Here is a 15,914-nt window from a genome sequence, read left to right as displayed (position 1 = left end):
ATGGTATGCTCTAGTACGAGTAATGATTATAACGAATAAATTAATACCAGAAGATATTCTAAACAAATTAAGCTTAATATACATATGGAGAATTTGATGCGAAATTTCTTATATATCGTTAATATATAAAAGTTTTAATAAGTTATATTGTACACAAAAACATTTCTGGGCTTTAACAGTAATGGTATATTTTACCGTATGAGTAATCTCTTTTTGCGCTAAACGTTGAAGGAAGTTAATAATTGATAAAACAGGACTACTAAATTAATTTATACAACCTGTTAAGCAGAACTTTTATGTTAAAATTCTAAAGTCGACTGCTCTTGAATAACTTAATATAAAAAAATAATGGAAGGTATATTTATTTTACTTTACTTTATGTGGCAACACTGATCGGCGTGGGTTTTGCTGGTATTGTTAGATTGTTAGCGTGGGTTGGAGTAATAATTATTTACTTAAAATTCTTGCTGAAAGTGTTATAAAAAGGCTATAAGTGTTAAAAAAATAGAGCATGGGTAAGTTTAATGTTTAATTACAATTTGTGACATGTTAAGACTTTGCATTGTTATTGATTGATGTCATTTTTACGGGTGGCCTCATCACTATTCAGGGATTGGATTCTTTTTTTTTGTGTTTGAGTATGTACATAAAATTGAATATAATTTGGAAAACTGATGCGGTCCTTTGAAATATTCACATTTTGATCGGGTATAAAAGCCTTGCTCAGTAAATTTTCTTGTTGTGGCGCATTGGTCGTCTCTTACGTAGGTTGATCGTGGTAGCTTGTGTTCGGTGTTGTTGAAGATTAAGTGCAAAGGTAAATACATATTTGTGATGTCTATTATTCTCAAGTAAACGGCTAGCTCTGTGAAAGTGTTCTAAATATTTTTTGTTATTATTTTAAAAGTGATGATACATATGTAACAGTCTATCATCTTCATATGACATTCATTGATGAGTAATTATGTAAAATACTGATTGAATTCTATTGCGAATATTACTTGCCATTTTTATAAACAACAAATGCTAAGCTAAATAATTTTTAAATGAAACAATTTATACTAGTCAAAATTTCATTGCAAAATCATTACTCCAAATTTTCTTATTGAAATTACTTAAATTTTATTCATAGTACAAAACAAAATAACTATTAGATTTTATGCAATTGCTATATAATTCACCTAAATTAAAAATTGAATAAATGTAAAATCAATATTTGTAGAAGCTGGTGTTCTATAATTTTTGATAATTGCTCCTTTCTTAAGCATTATAGGCGAATTTTCCTGTCACTAAAATTTTCAATCACTGAAAATAAATAATAACATACTAAAATTATATCCAATATATTTTTATTTGTTTTTAAATAAGTAAAATGATATTAAATGTCTGAAGCGGTGCTAAAGTGGGTAGGCATAAGAAAATGTTACATTGTAATAAAAAGCAACAACATTCAATACCATTAAAATAAATGAAAATATTATAATGGTGATTAAAAAAGTCAATTATAAAGTTATAAACATTCTATTTTCTTATTGAATAATTTGAATATTGCTGACATAACTTGTTCTTGTTTTAAATACCAATAATGATGGGTATGTGCATATTTTTAAATTAATCAAATTGCCAATTTAAGCTACAACATCATAAAACACATTATATTAATTTTTGCTTGCGCCTATATTGTGCCTATGTGTGTGTGGAATATTTCAAAAAGCCGTTATTTGTGTAAGCGAAATGTTTTTATGATTTCTTGCTATTACATATTATGTTTTAGGTTTTTATTCATTGATATTGGTAATAATAGTTACCTCATTTTTTTTTCAGTAAGGTGTCTCATTCATAAATAGCAAGAAATAAACTCAAAGGTTAGTATCAAGTGTTGACTTTTAAAAACAAAACAGATCCATTTTAAAATCATTTTTTATTGTTACAATCACTCAAATTTAACATTTATAGTTTAATATAATAATTGATCGCTTATATTCAAGTTGCTAAAGTAAAAGTCATGTTGTCCTCACACTGTCATTTCAATGTGTTGTGTTTCAGATAGCTAGAATGTCGCAACAGTACAGCTTGCGTTGGAATAACCATCAGCCTAATTTCATATCTATGTTCACAACATTGTTGAATACACAAACCCTTGTAGATGTCACATTGGCAGCAGAAGGCAAGCATTTAAAAGCGCATAAGGTGGTGTTGTCTGCTTGCAGTACTTATTTTCAGGTAACAAATAGCTCAGTCAATCACCTTTGTCTATTGTAAATATTATGTAAACTTTAGTTAAATCTTATCAAGTATGACACAATGTTTACATGTCTCATTTAATTGTATATTGTATTGTATTTCCAGGCTGTTTTAGTTGACAATCCTTCAAGGCATCCCATTGTGATTCTTAAAGATGTCTCATATTCTGACCTTCGTACTATGGTGGACTTTATGTATTATGGTGAAGTAAATGTAACCGAGGAACAACTACCACAAGTAAGCTATTATTAAATTATAATTATTAACATTTTATGATAGAAATAAACTCATATTTTTTAGAGGACTAATAAAATAACATCTTTGACTTCTGTTTACAGGTACTTGATACTGCAAAGCTCCTAAAAATCAAAGGACTCACAGAAATGCCAGATTCCACCTCTCTGACACGTTCCCAGGGGACTTCTGCAGACTTCCAGTCTCCGGGGGACTCTATAGATTCCCAAAGACATTCAGCTTCACCGGCAGCCTCGCCTTCCAATAAACGTAGAAGGTCAGTTTTTCTAATTTATTGTTTCCTTGTTTGCTCTTTTTATAGACATTACCTACATACTTTATATAAATAATTTCTTCATTACTATCAAACTTAACAATCAGTCCCTTTCAAAAATAACATGCAGTATCTCATGCTAAACCTACACAGTACAATTTGAAAAGAAAACTTATTGTAACCGTTCATATTTACATTACATTGATGGCATAAATATAATGGTTTAATATGGATTTATAATTTGACTATTTTACACTGCAACATTAGCAAAATCATACTTTTTTATAAACTTTTTTAAATGAAAATATGAAATTGGAGTGTTAAACCTAGCCTACCATAGAACACTGGCAAATAATGATACTACAATGTATCTGAATCTAAATAAATACTGTGTTATATCATTTTTACTTTGCATAACAATGTTATGTTAAGATATGTCCTTTCAATGACTTTCATATGTTTTCCAATTGCCCGTCATATTGATGTCTGAATTTAAACAGGCAAGGGGTTATAAAGATTTAAATATGTTAAGTCTGGACGATATGCTGATTTTTGCTTCCATTACTACAACTTCTGTCTAAGAACTTTTTGTTAAACTGATGAAAAGATTCATGTCTGAATATACCTCGATTGTTAATCCTTTTGTAAAATTTTGCCTGTAGTGTGATTTAAGAGACTATTAACTTTTCTAAATGGATTCTATTAATAAACAAAACAAATTAAAACTGACTACTATTTATAGGAATTTATGCTGTTTAATGTAGCATCTTTGCCGATTTTATAACATTTGACTATGAACATGTTCTGTGTGTTTTTGAAAAAAAAAAGACTTGATACCATGTTCCGATAATATTTCAAGGTTTAGTAAAATATATAAATTATTTATAAGATTATTATTGTCCACAGACGGCGAAAGAGTTCAACTGGTTCTACATCTTTGAACATGGTACCGGAAGAAAATAGAAATGATGAAGCTGGACAGTCTGTTGATTTAGTGAGAGGAGATTCAATAACCTTAAGCAGCGTGCCACAACAAAGACGCATGAGGGAATTCCAAGAAGAACAAATGGATAATGTACCCCAGGTTTGTTCAATTTTTTTGGATGATCAATTGAAATTAATGAATATTTATGAATCATCATATTGTAGTTAAGGATTTTTTTTATATGTTTTGTTGTAATTACAAATTGTAAATTATTATTTTAATTTTGCAGCCAACGGATCAGCACACCCTGCATGTGGACCAGCTGACAATGGACAACAATCCAGCTATTATTCCACAAGGTTTGTTCAACTTATGATATATTAAAATAGAATGAAAAACTTGTACATCACAATGTTGTACTAAAAATGAAATGGAAACAAGTTTGAAATCTATCCAATGTTATAATTGTGAATGTTTGGATGGGTGTTTGTTAAAATTTATCACCAGAACGGCTCAATGGATCTTGGCTAAATTTGATGTAAATGTGGAACATAGTCTACTGATTAAGTTTTTTTTTTAATTCGGCACGGACGGAGTCGTGGATGACAGCTAGTGATTTATAAAATAGAAAATGGAACCTAATTCAAAGGTAGTGTGGGAGTTTTACCTAAAAACATTTAATTTAATTGTCATGTATGTAAATTTTTACATGTATGACTTCCACCATACTTTTAAAGACATCCTGTTTTGACAGTGAAGGTAAGCATTTAGTAATTCATCTATTTATTTTAATTTTAGAAATAAGTGGATTGCATAATTTTTTGTATTGGTAAAGAATGAAGCGGCTTTATTTAATTGTTGCTGTGAAACTAACATTCATAATGAAATATTATTAACATAGTTAAAGAAATAGTGTGAGTGCAAACAGTTTCATCGGCACAAATAATAGGAGGGGTAAGTACCTGCTTAAATTATTTTTGTTGTTACATATTTCTTCTTTTTAATAATAATAGCATTCACTGATGTTTTGTGATTTTTCTTTGTTATAGTGTATTTTAACTATCTTAAAACTTCTAAACAAAAATTTTAATATCCCTGTTTCTTCAGATAAAATTGTTTGCATGTGTAGTTAGCAATTTTGTGGTACCGGTGTCGCAACAGTGGAAATACACCTTTACAGTTATATTTATGTTATTTTATTTATACTAAATAGTAATAGAATTCTATTGTATTATTGAATTATAATACAAAACGTTTTTTTGAATATATTTAACAAACTCGGGAGTTGTTTAAGGGATCAAGAAGGGTAAATTATTATGAAATATATTGCTTAAGTATCTGAACAATTAATTGTGGTTGTGTGTCTATTATACTATTATCTAAAAATTTTTTGTTCCAGGTGAAATCAAAAAGATGAACTGAAATGATTTTAAAAGTTATTTCCCCAATTAAATCAGTGTCTACACAAAGCTGAGTCGTGATAACTATTTAATGAAAATTATAACAGTGACGATATAATATTTTGTAAATATTCTTTATTAATATGTTTTTTTATCAAATTAAATTTCATACATCAAAATACATTTTCTTTTGTTCAATAACTAAATGGATTTCAGACTATGTACAGCAAGAAAACGATTTTTTATAGAAAATGATAGTATAAATAACTGACGTAATATGAGTTTCCGTTCAAATGTAGAAAATATAGTAAGGAATAATTTTAATCCTCTTCCCTTCCTTTTTCTTATAAGTATGGGAATGGGATGTGGATTTGAAGGAGCAGGGCACACATAGAAAGGGGAAATATCCTCTTTTAGTGCGCCCTTTACTACATCGGTTGCTTCGCTATATTGGCGAATGTAGTATGTCGCTTCCACCTTATAATATAAAAGAAAACTATGATTGTATTAATGTTACTATTCATGCATATGTTATATGTAGTTACTACAATAAAATTAAAATTCATATGTGTTTTAAATTATGTTCCTATCATATCCAACTTACCTCTTTAGTTTAAGTATATATTTTAGTCAAATAATTGTTATCAACGCAACTTTTTTTTCTTATTAATATAATTTAAATTCAGTGATAATTTTTAAAACACTTATTAATACAATTTATTAGAATCATACTTCGGAGACATTTATCAAATTTATTCCAAAGTACAGCTTTTCTGAGGAAATATATGATAAAACAATTAAGTATAATTAACAAGTTTTTCGTCTTATCCTGCCACAATCTCAACTATTTTGAAGTTTCAATAAAATTACTTACCGTGATTTTTAAATTAGTATATTTTTATTAATTTGTCAATTTTGGGCAAACCTTTATTTTCAGGGAAGGGAGATCAATGAAATGTATATTGAAATGAAATACTTGTTTATTTATTTAACTTTATTATAAAATCGTAGTACTATTTTACAAAATCATTTATCTCTCTTCCCAGGAGGCCAATGGAGTATGATGGAGCACACATACCCCCGATACTCGAACGCGTGCGTCGGTGGCGGCGGCGCCGGCGGTGGCACCGGCAGCGGCAATGGCGGCCTGCAACCGGACCATGGTATATACATGAACAACGTCATCAATCCACACATGAACGACTCCGACATGAACGACTATGGCCAGAGCCTCGGTGTGACCGGACCCTCACCTGGACCGAGCTGCTTCCCAGAGGCACAGACGGCGCAAGAAGTGGTGCCGCAAACCCAACCTAAACGACGCCGCACCACCAATCCACAGTCCGAAGAGAACTTCCAAAGGGCACTTGAAGCCGTCCGTTTCGGTGGAATCGGTTTCTGTAAGGCGGCAAGAATGTTTGGAGTAAATAACAGGACACTATGGCTCGAGTACAAGAAAAAAGGGTATCCCAATAATCGGCCTAGTATTAAAAACAGGATAAAACGCGAACACACTACTCCGCCGCCCGAACCAAAGGAAGAAGTTCAGCAACCGGAGCAACAAATGGCTTTGATATGCCCGCCGCATTCCGTACCAGTGGGATTTATAGACTCCCGACCGCTAGACTTCCCGCTGCAAGGGGTTTCCCACCATTCTCCTCTGAACATTCTCGGGATGAACTTTAATTCGATCCAATAGAACGCGGCTTGCGGGCCGGTGGGCGACGAGTCGTACTCTTTGTGACACGAGTGGCAGGGCGCTGAGGTGGGCACCGCGCCCCTCGCGTCCCTTGCGCCCCTCGCGCCCTTAGCGCCCCTCGCGCCCCTGCCCGCCCCGCAGCGGCCCCAGCCCTGCTATGATGTCTACATGCACATGTCTCTGTAAATATTGTTACCTTTCGGCGTCCAGTATTACCATATACATTTAAAATTAATTATATACAAGTGAATGTGATACTGGACCTTATAATGTCCAAGAGACGGGCGTATATTTGCCATAATCAGTAATTTATGTTTAGATCTCAGTAGCTATTTAAGTTATGATAATTTACAGAATGTAAATTCACCTTTTTTGAAAGCATACCATTTGTGTTGTAATGGTAATGATAATTTTCTTGTATATAATGTCATGTAGAACTGTTCTCAATCACAGGATTTTTTTTCCATTACAATTTTATGTTTAATGCATGACTGGTAAGGATTTAATTTAACTACCTCCATTAGTAAGTCACTTTTAAAATATGAAACATTTACAGAAACAGCCTAATATCTTTTTTTTTTCTTTAGAATTGTAAGTTTTTTTTTCTTTCTAGTAAGTATAATTTTGTGATGTTCTTTTGTTGCATTTATTATTAATGTTCTTTCCTCGAATATATAACTATTGTAATAACGTTTAGGTGATCAATACGATGAACAATTTAAACTATATTAGGTATAACATACATTCATTTCTTTACAAAAAAAAAACATTTTCATATTACAGGTCTAAAATAATGAACAAAAATGTTTTAAAATATAAAAACTATAATCATCATCTGCACATTATTATACGAAGAATGTAGAAGTAAAGTCAGCAACTTACGACTCTGACTATGTTTTGTTAGAAACATCAGGACTATATCCATGTCTAGAAGTATATTTGTTTAAGATATTGGTCATATTGCTTGCTTCTACATACATCGTATATAATGCAACAAATATAGCAGTAAAATTAAATCATATTTTTATTTTGCAAACGGAAATTGTTATTTAAAATTAATATTATAACTTTAACATATCTAAACTTTGCTTTCCCATGTAGATTATTTGAAAACGTCCAAATTATTAACAAAATGCTCTAATTAATTTAATAATTTTAGAAATAATTATACGTTTTGGCAAACTTTTTTTTACAAAATCCTAGCTTTTTTGTGAATTACCGGCACTTGCATTTACATTTTAGGTTTTTAACAGTTTGTACTGTATTTTTATAGGTTAAGCTATGGTATTATTTCGACAGACTTTGCTTATGTAAGCATTTATACATAACGTTTTTTTCATGATAATTGTACATATCTCAATAGTTAAAACTGACAAGCAATCTATTTATATATATTATAACTAGCTGTGCTCGCGACTTCGTTCGCGTGAAGTGTCTTCTGATTGCATTTTTGATTATTAAGGTTAATTATAAAACGATACAACAAAACATTCACATAAACCTTATATGATACCATACAAATTTTCATTAATGTTTGACATCCCGAAGAGTAAAACTTTCACTTATTTTGAATGTCACATATATTTTTATCAAATAAACAGCCTAAAAAATAAGTTTCAATCTTGTCGCTGTGAATATGTTGAAGCTTCCATGCAACTTTCCACCACCTCTTAAAAATATTTTTTTCGCATTAAAAAGTAGCCTTTCCCAGGCTCTAGACTGTCCGTGTGTCAACATTCAATTAAATCGGTTCAGTAGTTTTTTCGTACAGAGTTACTTTCGCATTTATAATATTAGTAAGTAAGTAAGGGTTAACGAGGAAATCAACGTTACAAATTAATTTCGATGATTTTTATCCTCAATCCGATATCGAAATATAGAACATGTAATAACTTGTAGCTATAAGATTTTTCGTACGTCATCACTGACCTGGCGTTATTCCTACGTTGGGTCAGCATAGCAGGTACTAATTCTCCATACATTTTCATCAGCCATTGTATTTGAATTTACTCCGTTCTTACTCATAGCCACACAATCCATACTGGCTCCTGCCTTCTACCTTAAGTAGCTATCCGCAGTCAATCTCATTATCAGAGTTTTGTTTTCGTACAGACAGAATAAAAGGTTTAATAATTTAATTTGTTAAAAATAGAAGAAATAGAATGTTTAGAACAACCAAGAGCAATACCCAACAAAACAAATTTATTGATGCTTCATCGTTAAGTACATCTTTTTTAGTATAATGTGTCGATATTCTTCAATTTTATATACATTTCATTTATTTTTATAAAAACTTTTAAGCTCGATGTCTACTTTTTTATATTGACTGTATGTTAGATATAGGTATTTGTGTAAGAGTAATGTTAACCAAAAGCAATAGTTAAAAATAGTTTTGCTTGACAGGGTAAAGCTGAATACCCATTTCTATGTCTTCATAGTTTATGCATTAGGGTTATTTGACTGTAGTAATGGCATATACGCAGTAACAGGTGATAAAAATGCAAATCGTAACGTCTAAAGTGTAATTAATAATAGTCAGGTATTTTCTTTTTTTTTACAATTAGTTTTATTTCCGTAGTTCATACATCGACTTTATAATATTACTTATGCAAAGATCTCTTTTATTTTTGACTGATTTTACAATATTTACAACACAAACTTCTGATGAAAACGCACTCTTTAATATGAAAATTATTTATTTTGTACCATACGAAATGCCACTTTTGTACTTATATCAATTTTTACCAGTTATATCTAGTGTGATAGAGTGATTGAACTGACAGTATTATATATCATTTTTTGGTAGCCAAATGGCAACTTTTAGAGGTTAGTGTGAAAATTAATATCTTAGATAATATAGCTGCTATAGACTTATGTAATAATTAGAATTAATAGTTATTATGTATGCCGTATACATCGTAATGGACATCATATGTAACAATTACGAAAACAACATAGCTGTTATTGGATAAGGTCATTTACTTTACAACATGTATATAAGTGTTATGTATAAATATAGAACAACAAGTTACTTGTATTGTACTGTATAATTATATCGATATACTAAACGTTTACTTAAAATTAACGAAGAATGTAAAAATTTCATTTTTTTTATTCTCACAGATGCAATTTTTCTAATGACTATTAAAATACAAAGGTTTATTAAAATTATTGCTATTTCATTTTCTTTTCTAAAAATTAGCACAATAAATAATATGGTTATGAGTATGAGGCACGACAAACTATCTTTTTGGAGTGAGACAGTTTGACAAAAATCGAAAATTAAAATAAAATGTGTTCCAATTTTCATGAAAGTTTTTGCTTGCATGTTGACATTATTTTTTCTTTCTTTACACTTTTATATCTGCAATATCACCGCTTGGTTTTACCTCTTTTATTATTTAATAAATAATTTCTCAGATTCTTTTTCTTCTGAATCGAGTCTACGCTTGCGGCGCTCCAAATTCTCAAAGCGACAAAGCCGAGTTCCCGACGATCGCGAAGTGAGGAAGCAAATGTCTGAACCCGCGCCGCTCGCGGGCCTGCCCGTGTTGCAGAAACACGAGTCCTACCCTCAATATATCCCTAACAAGGTAGGTACTTCAACAACAAACTTTATAACACGATGTATACATTTTTGTTGTTTCCTCTTATATATTTTGATTTTTTAAAACAATGTTCACAGGGTGTACACAAGAAAGCTTTTCTACAATTGCTTTGAGTTGCTCCTAATACGGTTTGCTATTTTTCTCGTAGGTAGAACATAAATTGTTACATAAAATTACCAAAATGATATAGCTAGCCTTCATTAATATATCCTAATGGAGACTAAAATACTTGGTCAAATTTGTTTAGTACTTTTTAACAATTTTTTTTTAGGTTACCATCTTATAAACATGTTATATTTTCGTTCTTTTTTATATTTACTAGAGCCGGCGTATGAAGCCCCAAGAACGTGAGGTTGGGTCACTGCTTATTCGATTAGTTGATCGTCAGTCGTCTACCACGACTTCTACATCGACGTCGTTTGATACTCAAGTGGGTGAGGCCGGTGTTCAGACGCAGCGCGCGAGCCATACACCGGCGGTGCGCGACGGCCCGCCCCTAAGTTGCAACTTCTGCTGGAATACAGTTGACGAGTGCGGCAGGATCCTGCGCCGCAAAACACAGTACCATTGCCCCGAGTGTCGCACCAATCTCTGCATTGTGCCCTGCTTCCACGAATACCACGACCTGCCGGAAGCGGAGGCAGGCGCGAGCGCCAGATGAATCATACAGTACGCCCCACGGCGAAACCCAGTCACTCCGTAAACTTTTTACTAGTGCAAATACAAACAGTAATTGCCCAATATGGTCGCGATATTCAGCATATTGTTGCGGTCCAGTACTGCCCATCTGTTACTGTTATCGATCGATACGATAAGTTTTCAATGTTGGCACTCTAAGTGCTACTAAATTTTAAAATTTTTCATACATCGATCCAACCGTGGGCAAAAGTGCATGCGTATTTTGAACATTGTCATTTTATTAATACAGTGGATTCTATCTTGTCCAAATTTCTCTCGTTCTAAATTAATATTGATCAAGTATTTTATAATTTAGAGGCGTCATCCTTTAAATGTAATTACATATTAAGTTTAAGTAATTACTTATATTTCTATCGATGTTTATCTATTGTTCTATCGATGTAGCTTGATGTCTGTTTGAATGTTATAATTATTGATGTACTAATCTTGCCCTGAATATTGTAATGAAAATATTTCCTATGAAATGTTTATAGCGGATGTGTACAGTATTTCACTCTTGTTGTTTGAGAACATACACTCTCCAAAGCAAATATAATTCTTGTAAAGTAGAATATATGGAAAATATAAAATTTTATTATATATAATATCTTTGTGTCGAGGGAATTTCCAAATTATAATGTAAGAGTTTTAATGTTATGTTACCTATATGACAAAATCATATATAGAGGTTAGGGAATAAAAAATATTTTCTCAATATATGTCTTGAAAGTAGAAATTAAATATATGTATGTTTGACAAATTGACAAAATTCTTAATATAATATATGTAAATAAAATAAGTGGTAATATAAACTTGTTAACAGTAGAAATACTAAAGCACGTTACAAATTAAGAATATAAATATTTGAAGTTGTTTTATGATAATAGTTATAATGGTGCACAGGATAGTGAAAGTGTTAAATTGGCAGCGGTGATATATGTGAATAATAGACTTAATATTTTAGTAGCATTTTTGAAATGCGATAGGCCAGAAAAATTAATGAAATTTGTTTATTTTTTCGTATTCTCATATTGCCACTCGATATTTAGCATTGGCAGTTTTTATTTTTATACTTTAATTTTTGTTTTTTTTTTAATATTAATAAATATTTAGGTACTTAAATATTGCACTTACTCAAGAGGCTTATGTCCAAGACAAATCTGCGTAGGGTGTGCCAAGGTATCACGAAAAGGCTTTTTAAGTTCATGTTTTTTCGATATACTTAAAATAAAAATTCTACACTTTTTGAGACCGAATTTCTACATTACTCAAGCTACTCAAGTTGTCCCGAGTATTTTCTGGGACGGTGTTTGTTTCGATAGTTGTTCAATTGGTCTAGTTTCATGTCGCACTTCGTCTCTCTTGATGTATCTTTAATAATGAGCAATATTGTTAAAAATGTACAGATATATAATAGTATTTTTTTTATAGAATCATAACGAATTTACTCTGTCAATAAGAATTTAAGTTTTTGGAATCTACAAAAATGAAAGGAAATACGAGTATTTGTCATTTCTTAATGTAGCGCTAAAAATTAAAAATATGTAAATATTTTTTTATCATCGAAAATAATCTTTTAAAAAAAATAGTTATTGCAGTATCTTCAAACTTATAGAAATACTGGTGCCTCTTGCCTTGAAGGTATTGTCTTATCGAAACTTCAAAATATTCTAATTGTTACAAGTTGGGTGTTATAAACGTATTTTTATAAATATTTATGCCATATACAGAGGAACAGAATACGAAAGAAAAAGTTAAAATTTGTATCTGTCTTTATCTGTATAAATACTATGATATTGTCGAATTTCATTTGTGATTATAACTAAATATTTAAAAAAAATGTTTTAATCTAAAATGATAAAGATGTATAAATATTAAACGAAAATGCCATATTAAAATTCGTATATCAAAATATACAAAATATATTTTCTAAAATATCAATTAAAAAAGAGCCAAACCTTTACTCATTAAATTGCTCATTTGCACTTAAAACATTTTAAAATGAAAGCAGAGTTTTGTTACTTATTCATTAAAACTTATTGTTGATACTTAACTAAATCCAGAAAAGATAAAGATTATTTTTATAACTAATAGTATCTGTGAGGTAACCTCATTGATATTTTTATTTCTATACATAACTATGTGTATGTTTAAAGTTTTTTCATTAAAATAAGACGCAATTCTATTTTTTAATAAAATTAAACACTAACATGTGTTAGGCGACTCTGCATAGTTATAATACTTGTACATTTTATCGACACGTCATGTATTTAGGGATGCAAAATTATAATATATATTGTCTAGCACAATTCTGCAAACATGGAAGTAGAAATTAATAAAATTATTGTATAGATAGCATTTTCACAGTAAGTTTTCTATTGTCCGAATACCTGTGCAATTAATGATTTGTTAAAAAAATATGTTTATTTTTTTGTTTTTTCAAAGAGAATGGATTTTCTTAAGAAGAAAATGTGTTGAGCTTCGTTAACCAATTTTGTACAACCACCCGAACATAGGTATCAAGTGAAAGGGCTTGACGAGTACACTACGAAAAAATTCAAGATGGCCGCAATCACAAAATGACCAAATATATTTTGATTACTAATAGAACAGCGTTGCAAAGTCCAGTTTAAAACATTAACTAAAAACTCAAGAATTGGTCTACTAAAGTAGGACTTGACCTAAAAAATACGTGTTAAATATTACTTGTTGTCCCATCAATTTGGGCGACCAGTCTTTTAAACGACCTACCGCACTCTGGTTGCTGCTATAAAAACTACGTGATACATAACTCTTGCTTATATCAGTGTGGTTTTCAATTTACCATGTCAATGATATGGTTTCTGTACAAGTGTTCCATCAGTGTATGTGAAGCAAACAACGTAAGTTTTCCTTCTCGATGTATTGAATTCTGGAATTTCCTAGTTTGTTATTCTTATAACAGAGGCATGGCCATTTGTGGTCCGTGCAAGAGATAATTCACCACTAAATAAGGAATGTGCGTGAGTGATCGTTTATTGTGATTAAAGTTCTCTAAAATTTGATTAGATATTTGCGTGTCCCTAAAGAAACAAAGGAATTCGTATGAACAATGTTACTGTGTCTAATTTAATAAATTACGTATTTTAAATGTAATGCTGAAATTCTATGTGTAATGTGTAAAATTCAAATAAATTATTAAATGTTACATGTGAGTGTTGGCATTGTCAGATATCGAATCTATAGTATGTTCTTTGTAGGTGCCATTTCCATAGTTGTGCCATTCGACTACTGTTACTACAATATAAATGTACGTCTTAAAACATGAAATTTTGAAAACTTATAAAACACGTTGTAGAAATTGAGAAATATGTGTGTTAAATTTAAATAAACGTATTAATTAACAATGGCAGTTTCTTACCCTTATCCAACGCATTGGTAAAACGCACGTCGCTTTCCGCTTATAATAGAGCCAGTTATTTTATAATCTACCATACCATCATAAATCCTTGTACATCATTTGTATAGGTTCAACAGCGGCATTAGATGTTCCACAAATGGCCTGTTCAACCGATGCCACGACCACACTGAAGACAGGCGTGAAGTGGAAGTGATTCCACATTTTGTCGGACAAGCGTTGCGCCCCATGCCTAATTCTATTGATATTTATCAAAACAATAAATTGACCGGTGTTGCCATAACTTACATTTTCAAAGAACCTAAATTATGGAAATCATGTTACTATAAAATGAATTTAATATATTTACGAGAAAGTAAAAAAGGATATTTATCAATCACCATTTCTGCTTCGGGAAAAACTTATATTAATGATCGAAGGGCTAAGTTGCTAGGACCTTACCACAAACTGCCTAGTGGTTCTTGGTATCATTAAAAATGAATAGAAAGTTATTAATTGTAATGTTTTATACATGCCACATAGTACATATTACATAAGATCTATTAGATTAACATTATATATTCAACGTTTAGTACAAACACAGTTTTCACTACACCATGCTTGTGAATAGGCTTCGCCCATCGGGCTAATTATTGCCTTCGTTACGTCCGAATTACATTTGACAATATGTTAATAGAGGATTGTCAATTATTTATATATAATATACAAACATTAAAAGATACAATTATTTTTTCATATAAAAGTGACATCTTCAATACTGTGATAATTAAAAAAAGTGTTTAGAATACATAATTCGAATATTTAATAAGAATGGGGATATTGTTATTTAACTATACATAAAATTGAGGCGAAGCGGAATGTCGCTCAGCGGCGGGATTTAGCAGTAACGGACACAAGCATTTATCTTACGATGTATGTGACATCTGCAGCGATGTCGCCATATTCAACGTCCGAACAATTTCGTCAGTCGAAACGTCAGTTGGAGAGTTCTGTTACGACCTACCTACAGTTAGTCCGGCCTGAGTCGGTGGATACACTTTATACGATGTCGCGATCTTTAATCACAATTATTAACACATTCGTCACTACAATTTTTTCGAGTGAACTTGACAAACAAGATCGCTGCAATGAACGTGTTAAAAAAATTAAAATGTAATACCGTTTATAACTTTAAAATGATTTTGATTCATGATCTGTGAATTTTGTCAAAATTAAAAGTAAAAAAATTCACATTTGTTATACACGGCATGGTGTTATAAATGTTTACACTTAATTATTCATTACTTATATTACAAATAAATCATAATTTCATTTAGCAGCAAAAGATTAATTGACAAAAATTTAATTAAATATTTGCGCCTCACAAATTTGCAATTCCGCATTTGCATATATTGCGAGACCAAAACTAAAATATTAATTAAAAAAAACAGTCAAAGTGTAAGAGTATGATAGAGT

At 30.9% G+C, this 15,914-nt stretch overlaps 1 protein-coding gene across 3 annotated transcripts; it reads left to right on the top strand.

Moving 5' to 3' along the window:
- Nucleotides 1–393: 393 nt before the first annotated feature.
- On the top strand, nt 394–11,417 carry LOC106126343 (protein bric-a-brac 2). Of its 3 annotated transcripts, XM_013323956.1 has the most exons (9): nt 394–515; nt 1,825–1,865; nt 2,047–2,223; nt 2,350–2,481; nt 2,583–2,755; nt 3,659–3,836; nt 3,967–4,036; nt 10,197–10,369; nt 10,707–11,417. In XM_013323956.1, exons 3-9 carry the CDS (start codon nt 2,056–2,058, stop codon nt 11,043–11,045), a joined length of 1,233 nt encoding a protein of 410 aa, XP_013179410.1. In that variant the 5' UTR covers nt 394–515; nt 1,825–1,865; nt 2,047–2,055; the 3' UTR covers nt 11,046–11,417. The 3 variants fall into 3 exon arrangements, with proteins under 3 accessions (XP_013179410.1, XP_013179408.1, XP_013179409.1); XM_013323954.1 differs by lacking the exons at nt 10,197–10,369; nt 10,707–11,417 and adding an exon at nt 6,124–7,302; XM_013323955.1 differs by lacking the exons at nt 394–515; nt 10,197–10,369; nt 10,707–11,417 and adding exons at nt 693–817; nt 6,124–7,302.
- The last annotated feature ends 4,497 nt before the right edge of the window (nt 11,418–15,914 follow it).

Source organism: Papilio xuthus, unplaced genomic scaffold, assembly GCF_000836235.2.
Source record: "Papilio xuthus unplaced genomic scaffold, Pxut_1.1 DF825017.1, whole genome shotgun sequence".
Taxonomy (NCBI): Eukaryota; Metazoa; Arthropoda; class Insecta; order Lepidoptera; family Papilionidae; genus Papilio; species Papilio xuthus.
This window is presented reverse-complemented; position numbering and strand designations above follow the sequence as displayed.